This window comes from Dryobates pubescens, chromosome 4 (genome assembly GCF_014839835.1).
Source record: "Dryobates pubescens isolate bDryPub1 chromosome 4, bDryPub1.pri, whole genome shotgun sequence".
NCBI classification, from domain to species: domain Eukaryota; kingdom Metazoa; phylum Chordata; class Aves; order Piciformes; family Picidae; genus Dryobates; species Dryobates pubescens.
Genome location: NC_071615.1, coordinates 34,689,503 through 34,708,563, shown reverse-complemented (window position 1 = coordinate 34,708,563; position 19,061 = coordinate 34,689,503). Strand labels below are relative to the sequence as shown.

The window sequence follows — 19,061 nt, the reverse complement described above, 5'->3', positions numbered from 1 at the left end:
TTTTGCTATGGCTAAATAAATAGCTCATCCCTGTAAGGGGCAGGGGGGGCTGCTAACCCCCACTTGGTTTCCACTTCTCTTTGAAATACCTTTTGTTCTATTAAAAAGGCAAAGTGAGACCTGGAAAATGCATTGGCAGAGCACCTGTGGATCATATATGTCTGTGAAAATCTTCTGGAATGAGATCATCATTTAGTATTTAGACACTTTGGACTCTCTTCCCAGTGCCTACACCAAGGGTGTACAGAAATGCTCTGGATCTGTGTCTTTGGAAAGTTACAGACTGTCACACATCAGCAACACTCTGCTCCTCCCAGTTTAAAGCTATGGTATGTAGCTTCACATCGAGTCCTGTGTCTTTATTTTCTAGATCCCCACAAGCCACGTGCCATTCTCCAGAAGTGCCCAGTCTTTATGGACATCAACTGTAAAGGGAACTCAATTTACTACCTTAGACTTAACATAGACCTAGCCTTCAGATGGCTCAGGTTAGGACAGAGGAGTCCCACCTCTTGTATCCACACTGAAAGGCTAATAACTTGGTAGTAGTTGCACATTGTTGCATGATTAGTGGATGAATGGAAACATTAAGAGGAGCTGCTACACAATGTTTAGAAACAAGATCAGAACCCATGATACCAGATTAATTTTAAAACAAGAAAATTATTTATCAAAACTGAGCGATGCTTTGGAATAGAAACTGTGCTACTCCAGAAAATAATGCTTAAAAGATGCTTTGCATGGACCTTTCTCAGCATCAGATTCTTTGTTTAGTTTCCATTATTCTAATCACTGGTGGTTTGGGCAATTTTCCTGGGTTGTTTTTTGCATTTATTTCTGACAAAAAGAGGAGGGAAAGACAACATTCCAGAGGGGGAAAATTTGTTCTAAAGCTTTTCATTTGCATTGTTTGTTGTTTTGGCTACTGAAGGAAACTTTCTGACTGCGTGTCCTGGAAGCCTGTGGTGCCTCGGGCACGTTCAGCAGCAGCAGCATGATCGAGTCCGTATTTGTTAAACAATGCTGTAGAGTAAGAACAATTCCTGCCACGGCTGACTTCTGTAATTGCTGTGCTTTAAAATGGATTACTTCATTTTCACTTGAAACTGACCTATGTATTAAGGTATTACAATAATTACATGATTTGTGGTAAAGGAAATGGGGTTTGGCTCTTGGCAGAGACTGCTGGAAGCAAGCTGTACTCATTCAAGGGCATCCCTTGGTTTTAGTTTGTATAGGATGTGAGGATTTGGGGTTTTGGGAGCTATGTTCCATTAAGCAGGTATCCTGCTCTACCAAAGGTGCTGCCTTCTTTGGTTTTTTGGTGTTTTTTGCTTCCCCCCCCTATAGGTGAAAACAAACCCACCTGTGGAGTTGAGAGCATGTCCAGGCTCCAGGAGCACATTTTGCCATCTGTAGAGACGGTGATGAGATTGTGTGCATTCTGCGTTCCAACAACGTTCACACAATACACAGGATGCTGAAAACACAGGAAGGTGGAAATCTAAGCCATTCGCACATCTGCAGGACCTCACATCTCCTAATGTCTCAGATGCTACTTTAAAGAATGATTAAGTGGTAACAGAACGCTTGGAAATGCAGGACTTAGGTTTTCATAGAATCATAGAATGTTTTGGGTGGGAAGGGATCATCCAGTTCCAAGCCCCCTGCCATGAGGCAGGGACACCTTCCACTAGACCAGGTTGTGTAAGGCCTCATCCACCTGCCTTTGAGCACTTCTAGGGAGGAGGTATCCACAAATTCCCTGAGTAAACTGTTCCATTGTCCAACCACCCTCACTATAAAGAAATTCTTCCTACTCTCCAGTCTAAATCTCCCCTCTTCCAGCTTCAATCCATTGCTCCACATCGCTACAAGCCCTTGTAAAAAGTCCCTTCTCAGCTTTCTTGCAGGCTCCTTTCAGGTACTGGAAGGCTGCTCTAAGGTCTCCCTGCAGCCTTCTCTTCTCCAAGGTGAACAACCCCAACTTTCTCAGCCTGTCCCCACAGAGGAGGAGCTCCAGCCCTCTGATCACCTTCATGGCCCAGATAGGAACTGTTTTGGTTTTAATTTTAAGAGGTACATTATGCAGGTGGAAATTATTTCAGAGTTTCATTTTCCTCATAATAATGGTTTAGCATCAGACTTGTTAGATACTGGTTGTGCTTGATCTTTTCCAACTGAATCAATTCTATGATACAACAACCCAGTGGAGTAATACTGTGCACCCACAGGGACACATATCATTCTACTGATGGCTTTTGACACTGGAAATAACTGGCAGAAAGAGGCAAATTGCCCAAACAGATTCAAAACTGAAGGCTTTATGCAAGAAAATAGCTGCATAACACTTGAACTTTCCCAGAATTTGGCTTGCATGCTAAATATTTGCAAATGTACTCCAGTTGAAAAATGTGGACAAGTCCATCAGAATTCTTCAGCTCTGGCCAATATGTCTTTTAAAATCTATCATTATAAATGTAGAGTGACTAAATTTAGGGTGTGACACCTGGGTCACCACAGCACAATCATTCCATAGAGGATGAATTATACTTAGTACGCAACAATGAAACTGAACCTATTCCCTTTCCAAGGAACCTGGTAACGTTTTGAGCCTAAAGCCTCATCTGGTGATGTAAAAGGGATGGTTCAAGTTCAGCAATCTCCAGAGAGAAGAATCAGATTGAACAATAAGATTTCATTTCCTCTGACTGGTGCAAGTGATACTGCTGAATTAAGGGTAAGACAAATACGCAAGTCAAGCAAAGAAAAACTGCGTTTCTCTGCCTCTTTTGCCAATGAACAGATCTGCGTCTTCAGGTTCAAGAAAGTTGGACTTGATGATCTCAGAGATTTTTTCCAACCTTAATGATTCTGTGATTCCAGGAAGAAAAGATACTTTTCACTAATACTTTACCTATTAAAAGAAAATTAGGACCAACTTACAAGAGACCCCTACAGAAGTTCTAAGCACACAGGGTTAGAAACCTAAACCTAGCATTGGTCCTGCTGAAAGGAATGGCAGAACTACCACTTACTTCAGACAACTTCAAGATCCAACTGCAGGTCACCTATCCTTGTAGGATGGACCTTCTTGCTGCTCAGTGGTAAGCTAATGACTGCAGTGCTAAGCACAATTAGCATGTGCTGCTATGTGAAATAAGCAGAGACCTATTTTTTTTCATTGGTGTTTGAACTCCAGTAGTCCAAGCAGACAGGAACAGAGTGGGTGGGAGGAAGCTAAAGCAAGCAGTGGAGTACCCAGAATATTGAGGGGGAGGGAGAGAGCAAGTCATGTCTTTCCAGTAGCACCTCTGTGTGTCAGGTCTGGCTTTAATCAGAGCTACCAACCATCAATTTCATGCACAATAAAACTCACGACAGAAATTAAAAGAGCTAAGGAAAATGGATGAAAAAGACAACCAACTGCATGTAACAGAAAGGCTAAACAGGCTCCTTCCTTTCAAAGGGTTTCTGCCAGCTTGCTTTTATTTATTTTGGAAATGAAATCATCATGCAAAAGGGTTTTGTCTTCATTAAAATTTCCTGTTGTCCCAAGTGCAGATGTGTGGTGGGTGTGAAGGGAAATTAGTGAGTAAGCTGTGGGTAGAATTCTCTTTCCTGGTGAATCCAGGGGGCAATCAGTGATGCTAAACTTCGGGAAGGTTTCAGCCAGTGATAACAACACACTCTCTATCTGTTTCAAATAAACTGAGCATGAGAAAGAAAAGAGAAAAATCCTCTTTGCACATATGGCATCAGTTCAAATTAAGAAATGGCTGTTCTGCTCGTGGGTCCAGCAGCACACAAAGTAACACTGCTACAGCAGTTGTCTTCATTAAGTCTTTCTTTTTTTTTTCCTCCTTTTTAATCTTGGCAGCTAGAATTCAAAGCCAGCCTTTTGCAACCCAGACTTCATTTATAGTTTATGTAAGTGATTCCTATAGACAAGAACATCAAGCAAGCACTCTTTTATTGTAAAATCTGATCACTCCTTTAAACCATCATGTTTCCTCGTGTTAAGCTGTGTAAACACTTATTTATACCAATCCAGGACAGCATAGAAAGTGCCCATCCACAACTGAAATTAATTTATATTTACATTTGCCAAAAGCAAAACATCACTTATTGTCCTACTGCAACAATCAAACCAGTTTCATGCATAATTCCAGGAGGTACACTTTTTTGTCTTAAATGGTGGGGGGGAGGGGGGTTGAGTGTAAACAAATTACTTCCCATTAATCTTTTTTACTAGAGTTTGAGTCCCAGTTGTTCAATTTTCAGTGACAGTCAGCTTCTTGCCACTAGTTTTCTGGTCTGCTACATCTACATCTCTAAATTGCACTTCCAGGAGAGACTGTTTCTTTTCCTGCATATGGAACAACATTACTGGCAACAAAATGAGCAAAAACATTAGGGAAATGAAAAAGCAATGTTGAAGTTGCAACCCATGGTACAACTCATTAGATGATTACATCAACATACATGATAGTGGAAATCAAGGGAACAATATTTGTGCTACCTATCCCACTAAATGTGTCAGTGCACACCTGCCATTTCTTGATATGAGATTTGCCATCATCATCATAGAATCATACAGTGTCTTAGGTTACAAGGGACCTCAGAGATCACAGTATCACAGTATCACCAAGGTTGGAAGAGACCTCAAAGATCATCGAGTCCAACCTGTCACCACAGACCTCATGACTAGATCATCTACCCAACCTCCCCACCAAGGGCAAGGACACCTCTCAGCTAGACTCAGCTGCTCAAGGCCTCATTTAACCTGGCCTTGAACACCCTCAGGGAGGAGGAATCCACAACCTCCCTGGGCAGCCTATTCCAGAGTCTCATCACCCTTGTATTGAAGAACTTCTTCCTATGATCCAGTCTAACCCTGCTCTCCCTCAGCTTCAAACCATTCCCCCTTGTCCTGTCTCTAGACACCCTCATGATGTCCTTCTCCAGCCTTCCTGTATGATGCCTTCAGGTATTGGAAGACAGCTCTAAGGTCCTCCTGGAGTCTCCTCTTCTCCAGGCTGAACAATCCCAGCTCCCTCAGCCTATCCTCATAGCAGAGTTGCTCCAGCCCTTGGGTGATCTTTGTGGCCCTCCTCTGGACTCACTCCAATAGGTCTGTGTCCTTTTTGTGATGGGGACAACAAAACTAGATGCAGTATTTGAGGTGGGGTCTCACCAGAGCACAATAAGTTGGAAGAATCACTTCTCTGAATATTTTACATTAATTCTTGTGCTGTGGCTTCTAGAGTTGTCATTTAACTCCAAGGATAATATTGTCACAGTCAACTATAAAAACTGAACCTTGATCTGCAAATTCCAAAGATAAAAACCCCAGAACTGTAAAAGCTGGAGGTGCAGAAGATCTATCACTTTGTCTGATCCTTCACCCTGCTATAAGAAGATTATAATCTGCCTTGGAAAGGATGGTCATCTCCCAACCTGACAGTACAAAGCTAAGCACTTACAGGAGATGGTTGTACTGGTCTCTTGCCTACTTCTTTCCCTTGGATTAGTTGATCTCCAGAGGTCCCTTCCAACCCCTACCATTCTGTGATTCCAGGGCCACACTTTAGTTTTCATGTGTTGTGCAACCAGCATTATAGACACATCTTCACTTCCTCTGAGGACCATTTCCTGAGGAAAGGAGGAGGTGACTTTTGTCCTTACCGTGTGAGCAGCAGCAGATAGGGGAGTTCTCTGAACTGGAGTGCGCCTGTGACTGCGGTTATCCCACAAGACGATCTGGCCAGAGTATGTTCCACCAACCACCAGGTTTGGATGAAAGCGAGCAAAACAGACAGACATCACAGAGGACTGGAGTAAAACAGGTAGAGAAGAAGGAGAGGTTACATGGTCAATCATCTTCAATTGTCTCCTTAAGGAAACATTGAAATTAGCATTTTGTGTTTTAGAAACCACTGTGTGAGCTCAATTCTTATTCCTTGCACACCAGCAGTCCTGCTAAAGCCAACAGGACACGTGCAAAGAGCTAATTTCGTCACTAAAAGCTGCAGTTCCTGTGGTACTAGGGAAAATATGTACCACTGGATGAGTATTAGCCTGATCCTAAAACCCTCTCCATTTCCTCTCATTCTATCACCTGATACTAGAGAGAAGACACTGACCTCCACTTCACTGCAACTTCCTTTCAGGGAGTTGCAGAGAGCAATGAGGTCTCCCCTCAGCCTCCTTTTCTCCAGACTAAACAAACCCAGTTCCCTCAGCTGCTCCTCACTAGCCCTGTTCTCCAGACTCTTCACCAGCTTTGTTGCCCTCCTCTGGACCTGCTCCAGCATCTCAGTGTCCTTCCTGCAGTGAGTGGCCCAAAACTGAACCCAGTACTCAGGGTGTGGCCTCACCAGTGCCATGTAGTGGGGCACAATCACTTCCTTATTGCTGGTCACACCATTCCTGATCCAGGCTAGGATGCTGTTTGCCTTCTTGGCCACCTGAGCACATTGCTGACTTGTGCTCAGACAGCTGTCAACCAACACCCCCAGATCCTTTTTCCCCCAGTGTCAGTCACAGCAACAAAAGGTAGCTGCCAAACTGATTTACAAATAAGAAAACCCACCTCTGAGTAAGAGAACTTCAGTACTGCTAAGAAGGGCTTCAAACTCAGCTATAGTGCAGCTGCCATCTAGTTCCCACAGATCCCCCATAGGTTATAATTACAGGGACCCTACAGCACATGTTCTACATTTTAGCTCTTTGTTTAATGGCTTCATGAGTTGTTTTAATCAGCCCCTCTCATTCCTTATAATGAAGCTGACAGATATTCTTACATGAAGTGAAATGGCCAGATGATTTTAAAATAGCACAGCTCCACCACTGTGTACACCCCACAGCAGCTACAAGGCTCCACATGTATTTTAAGAAACCCCAACTCAAACAGTCCTTCCACAACAAAGTTCTCAGCTCATCCCAAATGAACTCAGGAGACTCTGAAGCAGGGCAAAGAAGCCAAGTGGACAGTGTATTTTTAAATGTTGTGTTTTAATGGTTAGCATAAGGTTTGGAATCCAGAATCCCAGAAGTACAGTCAAATGGTCAGGACAGAAACTGCTAAAGTGTGTTTTTCATAAAGTTCCAAAATAACCTACAGCCATTACATGGCCTTGAGCCCTCTGCACTGCTTCTTGTTTTACGTAGCTCTCCCAAGTAACTTGCATTCTTCAGCTGGTGAAATGTTCACATCCTTTTAATTATTTCAATATTATTTTGCTGTTGAGGAAAAACTTCTGTCAAAAGATGAGAATTTAATGATTTAAGGACTCTGCTGTGTAGCACTTAATACAGTGATTATTTTCTTACAGTTAATGGCAGTACTCGAATGAGTAAGGGCTGTAAGATCCAGCCCATTCATTTAACAACTTTAAAAGCATTCATTTCTTATCCTTAATGGGAGAGAGCAGCAGATAGGTCTCCAGTCTGTCTGGACAGCTCTGTGCTCAGGGAGGGCAGCAGAAATCATAACCCTGTAAGCCTCTTCTGCCCCCAGGCTGCCTCTTGTTTCCCAATTCAAGCAGTCTCGCTTCTCTAAATCGTGGCTTTGCCAGTGACTTCAGAGGAGGAGGAGTCAGCACGTGGTCAGGTTTTAAAACAACAGCTTATCCCTCTTTGCCTTTCTACCACACCTTTCTAGGGAAATCTCACAGCACTTTCCAACAACCATGGTAAAGCTTCCCAGTTTTTCAGTCAGGCATATTTCACAAGCTGTAGGTGCTCAGTTACAGAATCACAGAACTGTCAGAGTTGGAAGGGACCTCAAGCATCATCTAGTTCCATTCCCACTGTCAGGGGCACCGACACCTCACACTAGATCAGGTTGCCCAGAGCCACATCCAGCCTGGCCTTAAAAACTTCCAGGGCTGGGGCTTCTACTACCTCTCTGGGCAACCTGTTCCAGTGTCTCACCACGCTCATGGTGAAGAAATTCTTCCTAACATCCAATCTGAATCTACCCACTTCTAGTTTCACTCCACTCTCCCTAGTTCTATTCCCCCTACTCAACATCCTACGAAGTCCCTCACCAGCTTTCTTGTAGGCACCCTTTAGTTCCTGGAAGGCCACAATGAGGTCTCCTTGGAGCCTTCTCCAGACCGAATAACCCAAACTTTCTCAGTCTGTCTCCATTGCAGAGGACAGAAGAAGCTCATTTCATAGTGTGTGGCAAGAGTGCATGAAGAACTGTAAGAGGGATCATGTCAGGAGGCAATTCCACAGGGAGTTTAATGTCCACAGTGTATAAGCAGCATTTAGAAGAGGAGGTTCCCAGTATTATCTTTCTATGGGTGCCACAGAGCATCTGTGTCTGCTCATTGTTGGGATGGGTAAGGGACAGGCAAGCTGCAGTGTTTGGTCACCTTCTTTTCTCTGAATTGCAAATACAGGTGATGATCTTGAAGGTCTCTTCCAACCTGGTCTATTCTATTCTATTCTATTCTATTCTACAGTCTACTGGATTTAGCTTTCTCTGCCCCCATTTAGTTTTTTCAGCAACCTTAACGAAGTATTTCTGATAATTCTGGCTTTATGATCTCCCACACAGATTTTCCACTCCTGTATCTTGGTGATGGATATCTGGTGGGTGCCACAGGGGATAAGCTGCCTTATCTGCTGTGTGTGCTCTGCCTGTCCACAGAGGTGAGTAGTTCCCAAAGGGCTTGAGGAATGAGCCTGAGGAATGAGCCTGAATTACAGAATCACAGAATGGTGGAGGTTGGAAGGGAATTCTGGAGATCATCTAGTCCAAGTGCAGGTTATCTTAGACCAGGTTGCACAGGAACACATCCAGCAGTGTTTTGAAAATCTCCAGACTTCACAGCCTCTCTGGGTAGCCTGTTCCAGGGCTCTGTCATCCTCACAGTACAGAGTTGTTGCCTTATGTTTAAAAGTAACCTCCTGTATTCTAGTCTGTGCCCATTGAGCCTTGTCCTATTACTGAGCACTACTGAAAAGAACCCAGCTCCATTCTCACGACCTCTACCTGTCTAAACTAAATAGCCCCAGCTCTCTCAGCCTCTCCTCCTAATAGAGGTGCTCCACTCCCCTCATCGTCTCCATTGGATTCTATCCAGTAGTTCTCTGTGTCTCTTCAACTGGGGAGCCCAGAACTGGACAAAATACTCTAGGTGTGGCCTCATCAGGGGAGAGTAGAGGGGGAGAAGAACCTCCCTTGACCCATTGGCCACACTCTTCTGAATGCACCCCAGGAGACCATTGGCCTTCTTGCCCACAAGGGCACATTGCTGCCTCATAGTGAATTTGTTGTCCACCAGAACACCAAAATCCTTCTCCACAGAGCTGCTTTGCAGCAAGTCATTCCTGGAGGGTTATTCTTCCCCAGGTGCAAGACTCTACACTTGCCCTTTTGGCTGCCATCAGCTCATCTCAGCCTGTACACAGAGAAGTGCAATAGAGGTGAGGGGGTGGTGGCTTTGCTAAGCCATCTCTCCCTCCTCCCTTTCTCTCCCTCCCTCCCTGCTGAAGCACTCAACTCAAACAAGCCCTGAGCCCTCTTCAAGTGGCTGGCAGAGCTGGTTTTCATTTTAGAAGCTTAATCCAGCCCAGATTTGGATTAATGATGGCATATTCCTTCAACCACAGATACACATGCTCAGGACACACAGTCATTTGGATTCTCCTTACTGAGAAGCCTGACCTCAGTACCCACATCTGATGTAAGGCCCCAGAGACTTAGCTGACTGTGCTCATGTCCATAGATTTGGATGGCACTCTGCCCAGCCACCGGTTGAACAAGTTCACAAAGAGCTGGGTGCTAGCAATAATGACTTTCAATGGGTAATGAATACTGCATCCAGCAAGACCTCTTCTGCAGGAAACCACCCCCATAGGCAGTGCTGCCATACTGGTGCCATATGCCTACACTTGACACCATATGGATCTCAAAACAATACTTTGTCAGTGGGAAGAAGCGATCTGAGGAGTTCACAGACATTTCTAGACTCCAAAATACCAGGTTATGTTGAAGCAGGCACTCGGCAAACTCCTGGGTTGATTTTCTAGCTGAGTAAAGACATGCGAAAAAGGACTATAGGCTGTGGTGACCAACTACAGGTCAGTCTAACACAGACAATGGTGGGAAATAAAATGAGCTGCAGCTGAGGTAAAGAGGCAGATCCGTTTCCATGCTTGAAGGAGTTGGCTTAGAGGGACTGAGAGCAGAGGGACAAAACTGTGGTACTGATAATTAGCTAGAACTGTGAAAAGATTCTATAGGAACTGAAGAATAGACACTGCACCTCTGACCACCTATGCCTGCTCTTCTAATGTATAAATAAATAAAGACAAAGGCCAAAAGTACTTTCACAATTTCCTCACAAACTTTTGCTCTCCCTTCTGCTCATCAAGAACAGATGAGCAGGTCAGAAGAACAGGTCAGAAGGGACCTCTAGTCCAACAGTACACAGGGACATCCCCAACAACATCAGGTTGCTCAGAGCCCCATTGAGCCTGACCTTGAAAATCTTCAGGGATGGGGCCTCCAGCACCTCCCTAGGCAGCCTGTTCCAGTGTTCCACCACTCTCATAGTAAAGCACTTTTTCCCAAGGTCCAATCTTTTTCTGGCGAGGCAATCAGGAGATCTCCTCACACTCACATTGCTGCACACACTTATCTGTGTCCCCAGAACAGACATGGGTGATATACATTAACTGCAAAGGTGGATTAAAATCATCATCTAGAAACAAAACAGCAACTGAGTTACTAAATACAGCCCTTTGTTGTTGTTGTTCCTGCCAGGCCAAAGAGTGAGAATCGGCATGGAAAGCAGAGCTATCAGATCTGAACATTAGTTTGTTTGGTTTAGAGCCCTATATCTTCCCTCCTGCACCACAGAAGAAGTTCTGAGATACCTTCAAAGAGGCAATTCTAGGGTGATTTTGCCCCAGCTAATGAGATCACAGAATCAGAGAATGGTCTGTGTAGGAAGGGACCTCCAAAGGTCATCTAGTCCAACACCCTCTGCATTAAGCAGGGGCATCCTCAACTAGATCAGGATTTGTACACTGAAATAGAGAATATGTTCTCTCCAAGAGATTTGTTTATTTTTAGTATCACCTATTATGAATCTGGATTATTTCTGTTTCACATAAATGTCTAAGTATAATTAGTAGTAATAAACAAACAACAAAGAGGATAGCAGCAGAATGACAACTGGTTTTCCCCATTCAATTTGAAAAAGTACTTAAGACATGATTTATGTCTCTGGAAACCTTTACCAAAGAGATTAACTCTTAATTCTAAAAGCTTTAAATGTCAAGACTTCTCTCCTGTTCTCCCCACCCCCAACAACTCTCTTCCTATTCAGCTAAGAAATAACATCTGAAAGATTTTGCTCTCGAGATTATTTGTGGCTCCATCCAAAATTCTTCTTCTACTAAAAATAAAATGAAAGCAGTTGTCACCCTTCACGTATTAAAATAAATAAATACACCCAAACAAACCCTTCTTCAAACCAAATGTCAGAATCCTGTTTAATTAAAAATAAAAAAGGAAGTTTATACGTGGTGATGGTGTGTGTTGACATCTATCCCTTTGATTTACAAGAGTAGGGACTGGAAAGAGCAGATTGCTTTATTCAGGAGAAAGAAAGGGAGGGGGCGGGGGGCCCAGTGTGACAGGAAAGAGTGTAGGCTGTATTAACTTCAGTGCTTGTTAAAACATGAAGGATTAATGGTAGAAAGGGAGGGAAGAATTGTGAACGTCTCCAGTTTAGGATCTTCAAAAATGTTTGGGGATTCTAGGAATGTCTCACCCGACCACATGAAAGCTGTACAGAGAGACTCAGCCACACGACTGCTCTAAATCCAAAGCTGGTATTGCTCCACTTACACCATCAAACCAATGGAGCTGAGATGTAGCCACAAATTAAATTTATTTTTATTGAAAAAGTACTAAGTCCTTAAAAAGGAGGAAAAGAGTATGTCAGGAAATGCAGCTCCCTCTAAGCTGAGTTTACAGGGTAGGTAGCAGCCATCTAACCTCAGTGCTGACATCTGAGCATTGCAGCAGAATCACAGCACTCTGCCCAAGCCTGCAGAAAGACAACCTCCAGCCTCTCGCCTTCATTTTAAGCAGGGCAGCTTTCTGCTTTCATCTCTGTCAGTACAGGTTCAGGCCTTGTAACTACAAGAATTAAATTATCAGAAGAAAGTCCACAAAATGACTTGCCAAAAGGGAATCTGCACTTCAGCCCCTTTGGAAAGAGCATTTGCTAGTGTTCTTCATTTGATGGTGTTGTCATGACTTAGAAAAGCAGCAAAACCGCTTGCTGTGTTGCAAAAGCGGATAGACATGATCCTTTCCAAATCTGAAACAGGGAGATCCTGCCTGCCTTGATCTGTGACTGCAACAGCCCACCAGTTTGCTAGCCCAGAATTACCACTCCTATGTGTGAGCCTAAGAATAGAGTCTTTGCTGAGTATCACAATTTCCTTGTCAGACTGACCATCAGAGAATTAAAGCCTGGAGAAATAAGGAGCAATTTCTTATCAGCAGCACATCAAAATTAAGTTTTCATCCTATCCAACTGCTTTTCTGCTGAGTACCTCAATTTGTCAGGTTTGCTTTTTTTTTCTGAATGAGACCTGGCCATAGGGTCAAACCCTTAAGATCCACATGCCTGCATGTTGGAGCAGGAAGCATGTCCTTGGTGTGTCTGTTTTATTTAGGTCATGATAATCTAACAATTATACAAGAGCACTCTTAATTGATTTGATTGATTCACAAGCCTGAAGTGATGGATCTGTACCACCCTTGCAGACCTGGAGATTTAGAAGGTTCTGGGGAGGCCTAACAGAAGCCTTCCAGTACCTGAAGGGGGCTAAAAGAAGGTTGCAGGGGGACTGTTCCCAGTGGCCTGCAGTTATAGGATGAGGGGCGATGGTTTGAGATTAGAGAATAGGAGATTTAGACTGGATGTTAGGAACAAGTTCTGCACCATGAGGGCGGTGGAACACTGCAACAGGTTTCCCAGAGAAGTGGCTGAGGCCCTTCCCTGGAGATATTCAAGGCCAGGCTCTACAAGGCCTTGAGCAACCTGCTCTAATTGAGGATGCCCCTGCTCACTGCAGGGGCATTGGAGTAGATGACATTTAGAGGTCCCTTCCAACCCAACCCATTCTGTGATTCATGTGTCTGTGTGTGAAGTGGTCAGAAATGCCATTAAGAAGCAAGTCTTCAACTGAAGAGTGTTCAGTTGCCTTCTCCCAACACAGAAATCTACTACCAGAAATCCTTTAGAAATCAGTTATCACCTACATGGGACATGACAAAACAGAAACTGTCTGGTGTGTTACTATTGACACTTGTGAATCTGTTAAGCAGTGGTTGCTGTTTTCATACAGAAGGAAATGCCAAGGGATTTTAGAAGTTAAAATCTTCGGTGAATTGTAGCCTGAATAATTTTCTAGTGGTGAAATCTCAAGAAAATGTGTTCTGCACACATTTACATTTAGTCACCATGATTTCTGGTTGAAAAAGCATCTCAAACACAAAAGGTGTCTATCCATGCACCCACTGGTTGGTGATACAAAGGTACTTAAGGTGTTGCAAAGTGCAGCCTTTCTCTTCATCACAACCTCTCTGAGCAACCTGTGCTAGTTGTAAGTCACTCACACACTAAAAGAGGGGTTTTTCCTACATTTAAATGCAACTTCCTGAATATCATTTTGTACCCACTGCCTCTTGTCCTGTCACTGGGCACTACTGAGGATGACCTGGCACCATTCTCTTCAGCACTCCTTTAAATATTTAGACACATTGAGCCTTTCCTTCTCCAGGATGAGCAGCTCAAGCTCTCTCAGCTTCTCCTCGAATGACAGATGATCTGGTTCCTAGATCATCTTCGAGGCCCTTTGCTGGACTTGCCCCAGTATGTCCAAGTCCCTCTTGCATTGGGGAGCCTGAAACTGAATGAATCTCCATTTAGTGGACTCTTCACTTATCAAAGATGCTACAAGTCTTTCATTGAATGGACATCTGCCTGATCCTGGAGGCAGGTCATTTGGGTTTCCAGGTTAAGTCTAAGGAGCGAAGTGACAATAGTATTATCTTATTTTACTTGTTTCTAAGCAGTTGGCATTTTGTACTCTGTAGTCTCTGTCACTTGGGCAAACTTCTACCGTTCACTGTCAAAATAATTACAGTAATTTTTCTTATCTTTTTTATTTAATTGCAGCTTCCAGTGAAGACTGACAGGCTATTATATTTGCCCAAATCCATCACTTTCACTGATCTATCATTTATTAGCAGTGTCACTACATAATTTGGAAATAATTGAAAATTAATTAAACATTGCACATGGATATGAGGACTGAGAGACTGAGAGGCACAGATAAACAGCTTGTCTAGGGGAAAGGCAGGAAAGCCTGTAGGAATGGTGGTGGGAACATGAGTTGCCTTTGCACTGTTCACATCTCCTATAGTAGATTACAGTACAAATTCTGATCTGAGCAGGCTGGCTCTGCACCCATACAGCATTAGGGAGCAGCTAAGGCCAAAAGGAAGAGATTGCTACTTCCCATTACAGACCAAATTTTTAACCCCTCTTTCTCCAAACTTAATTTTCCTGAAGTTTCACATCCCCTTTTTCTCACAGGAAAAGTTCAGCTGTTTGGTTTCTGCCATTTGGTTCCATGAGTGGTCTTGTAGAGGAAAAAGGAATGAGGTAAGTGATTTGCCAGTCTCAGGGTCAAAAACTTAGTTACTATAAATCACCACAACCATGCCAGCTTACATTTGCTGACTCCTGCAGTAACAGAGAACCACATCTTGCTGAGTCATCCACTCTCACCAGTGAAGAGATATTTTATAATGCACAAATATCCTACCAGCAAGAATGGCTTTACCACAGACAACTCACAGCGAACAGCAGTTCTGCACAATTTCTATACGCTAGCAACTCAGCCCAAATTTTGGCTTAGTCCATGTATTTATAGATGTAAACATGAGATGGAAAACATTAAGCATATTCTTCTTAACATTAAGCAATAAAACAGCGCTTAAACATTAAGCCTATTCTTCTCCTGATGGTCACAGTCAGGCTCTTCTCCCAGGCAACTTGTGACAGGACAAGAGGGCATGGCCTGAAGCTACACCAGGGGAGGTATAGGTTGGATATTGGGAAGCACTTCCTCATGGAAAGGATAATTAGGCAACAGAATGGGAAGTGGTGGAGTCACCGTCCCTGGAGGTGTTTAAGGAAAAATTGCAGTGACATGGTCTAGTCAATATGGTGATGTTAGGTCATAGGCTGGACTTGATGATCTCAGAGGTCTATTCCAGCCTCAATAATTCTGTGATTCTGGAATCAATATTTGTCTCAGCTACAAAAATACCAAACACTGCAAGAGCAATCAAAACTAATTAACCACAGGTCCTAATGCACCCTGGCACATACTGCTGTGGATACAATGAAAACAGCTCTGATCTCTGAAATGGGGTAAGATTTTAAAAGCACATTGCTCCTTTCACATAGGACATTTGCTTGTCATCTCATGATAAAATAAATGCACTTTAGCTTTTCTTCTCTGAGATTTTTCATCAGAAAAGCAATCCTGTTGGAACAGAAAAATTCGCTAGGTAGATCTGTTTTGTGCAAGTTAAATCTAGGGTATTTGTCATCATTCTTGTTCTGGTATTGTGATTATATAATGGATTGTGAAATCTTCACAAAACACTGCAAATGATTTTGTACAGGCACCTATTACTAAGAAAATATCACTTTTTATAATCATAGGACAGAATCATAGACTCATAGGCTCATGGAGTCATAGAATCACAGTCATGGAATGATGGAATCATAGAATCATAGACTCATGGAATCAGAGAATCACAAACTCACAGTCACAGAATTATAGGATCATAGACTCATAGTGTCATGGAACCACAGAATCACAGACTCAGGGTCATGGAATCATAGAATCATAGTAGAATCATGGCATCATGCAATCATAGAATGCACTGGGTTGGGACCTTTAAAGGTCAGTTAGTCCAAGCCTCCTGCAATAAGCAGGGACATCCCCAACTACATCAGGTTGCTCAGAGCCCAACCAAGTCTGACCTTGAATGTCTCCAGGGATGGGGCATTCTGGACAACCTGTTGCAGTGTTCCACTGCCCTCATAGTAAAGAATGTCCTAATGTCCAATCTGAATCTACCCTTCTAATGAGAACCTAATGATGTCAGTGACAGCAAATATGATGACACTACACAAAGGAGTGCTCAAACAGTAAGAATTACTGGCCAGTGTCTGGGGGAGTTGGTAGAAACGTCCCTTTCGGCTACTTTCCAGAAGACTCCGTGCCTCATGGCAAACGACTTCCAAGGATAATATCAGTATCTCAGCTAGGGATACCATCAGTAGCCCATGCAGCCAGCACGTGCTTCTGCTTTCCCTTTGTGGGAAGCAGGGAGTGTTAATCATCATCAAATCAATGCTCCCCATGTACAAAAGATCTTTTGAGGGCCTTGTCAGTCATCCAGCTGTGGGGCCAGGGGGTGGAAAGCTGTTGATTTGGGACCTAAGGCAGAGGACAGTTGTATCCTGGGCTGTAATGATGGATTCCTTGGGTTTGGGAGCCTTTTACAGCACTTTAGAAGAGTAACTGTTTTATATTTTGTGCCAGGTAACACAGAAAGAGACTTCACTCCTCACATAGAGCTCCCACAGAGACAAAAATCATGAGGTGAAATGATTTGCTTGAGTTTGGACCAAATGTACACTCCATTGCAAGGAGTGAAGTTGCACTGTGAGCAGTTACATAACCCAAACAGAGAAGTCATGCCTATGGCTGTTTATCCATCATTTGCAGTGCAGCTAGGGAATTGCAGGGTATTTTATATCCTTTAGGAGAAAGAATTCTGTGGAAAGATCCCAGTGACTTATTGATTTCACATCTGATCCCACATTTCTCGTTCCCCCAAAACTCTTTCAGCACCGGGAGTTTCATATATACAAGACACACTTTAAAATGCAATGTCCACATCAACAAAGGAAAGTTAGGGACTTTTTTTCCCCCCTCTCTTCCTTCCTCCCTTTTTCTTAAAATATTTTACAGGAGGTCATGCTGAGATGTAACCAAATCGACCAAACTAAGCTACAAAACACCCTCAGGAACAATTGCAGGATTTGGTGATTTTGTTATTCTCTCTCTCTGTGATTTTGGGATAGTGTAACAAATTTGCATTTTTTATGAAGAGAGTTTTTCAGTGTTCTGAGTTGAATGAATCATGTCATGTGTTTTGAAGTATCAATAATCTAAGCCATCTGCAAAGGAATGGTTTTGCAAAGGCATCTCTTTCAGGACACTCTGTGGATTTTGTCACTGCTTGAGGTTTTGGCAAACCATCAATATCACTATAATTTTCTCTTATGAAATATAATTTTTGACTGAGATATTTTTTTTTCCCCTTAGCTAGCTAAAGCTTAAATATACTGCATGGCTAACTCTTCAAATCCAAAGGTTAGGATTTCTCCCAACTGCATTATTTGCATGGTGCATATTAGATGCCAGTGGTTCAGAAAGGTACAAAGCAAGTTAGCAGTGAAACAGTCTTTCCCAAAAAACAAGGCGTGCTGTGTTGGGTAGAATCATCAGAGAATGGGTTGGAAAGGACCCCCAAAGGTCATCTAGTCCAATTCCCTTGCAGTCAGCAGGGACATCCCCCATTAGAGCAAGTTCCTCAGAGTCCTGTCAAGCCTGACCTTGAATATCTCCCAGGATGAGGCCTCAACTACCTCCCTGGACAACCTGTTGCAGTGTTCTACCACCCTCATACTCTTTGTATTTGGTCTGAATTATTAATTAACTTTAGGAAGAGAACCAACATCTTTAAGTGCAGATTCATTACAAACTGCTATTGTAATACTTAATACTACTGCTAATAGTGACAGCATATCATTTAAGCATATGACTTTCTCCCACCTCCAAAAAAGGGCTTAAATGCAGGAACCTCTTAAAATTTTCTACCCAAGAGAAGCACATTTGTCACTTCCTAATTCTTTGATTCATAACTGAGATCTGATTTTCAGCTGAGTGAGATGATCCCTGTTAAGCATTACTCAAAGCAAAGAAGCAGTCTGTTGCTGGCAGATTTGTATGTATGAAAACAGTCCTCAAGTAATTCAGAATGTTAATTGCTAATAGGGAAACTGCTCCCTTCCTTTTGTACTGGCTCCTAGACTGATGGGAGAGGGCATACAATTAGGCTGTTACAATGTACACATTGGCTTTGACGGGTGTGCTGCTCTTCAGGGTTGTGCATGAGGTACCAGTCAGGACTGGCTCATACACCAAGAGGCTGTGCAGCCATTCAGTGAGACCTGGACAGACTGAAGTGCTGGGGAACCTAATGAACTTCAACAAGAATAAATGCAGCGTGCCCCTGAGGCCAAGAAAGCCAGTGCTATCCTGGGGTGCATTGAGATGAGTGTGGCCACAAAGTCAAGGGAGGTTCTCCGCCCCCTCTACTCTGCCATGATGAGGCCACATCAGGAGATCTGTAGTTCAACCCCCTGTTAAGAGCAGGGTGAGCTGTGAGACTAGACAAGGTTGCTTAGGGTTACATCCAACCTGTCTTCAAAAGACACCGATGGCATGAGCTGTCTGGACAACCTGCTTCAGTGCTTGACTGTCCTCATGGGGAAAAATCTTTTGCTTCCATGCAGTTGGAACCTCTCTTCTGCCACTGTCTCTCATTCTTCAATCAAGTACCAAGTTTCAGTGGTTATTCATCAAACCCACTTCTCCTTTGTAGACCAGTTCTATTTTAACATATGGACACTTTTTAATGAAGAAAAAAATATCAAACAAACAAACCAAAAAACCAACCAACCAACAAACAAAAAAACCCCAAACCCCACACTTTTCCAAAGGCAGGTTTGTGTTTCTTCAAATTTGCAGTCAGTTCAGAGCCATGACTTTTCTGAGACTTCCAGCACTTTAAAGACCAAACACAGATGCCCACAGTTCCTCTCACTAGAAATTGAGGAACTAAACAAGTCAGCTCTGTG

The 19,061-nt window shown here is 43.1% G+C and overlaps 1 protein-coding gene across 8 annotated transcripts in view; it reads right to left on the bottom strand.

The window, feature by feature from the left end:
- The window catches only part of DYNC1I1 (dynein cytoplasmic 1 intermediate chain 1), a 197,982-nt gene that overhangs the window by 44,176 nt on the left and 134,745 nt on the right, over positions 1–19,061 (bottom strand). For all 8 annotated transcript variants that reach the window (XM_054161107.1, XM_054161105.1, XM_009907545.2 and 5 more), the window contains 2 exons: positions 5,689–5,835; positions 1,367–1,480 (listed from right to left, as the gene is read on the bottom strand). In XM_054161107.1, coding sequence (XP_054017082.1) covers positions 1,367–1,480; positions 5,689–5,835 — 261 coding nt within the window. The remainder of the gene's footprint in view (positions 1–1,366; positions 1,481–5,688; positions 5,836–19,061) is intronic.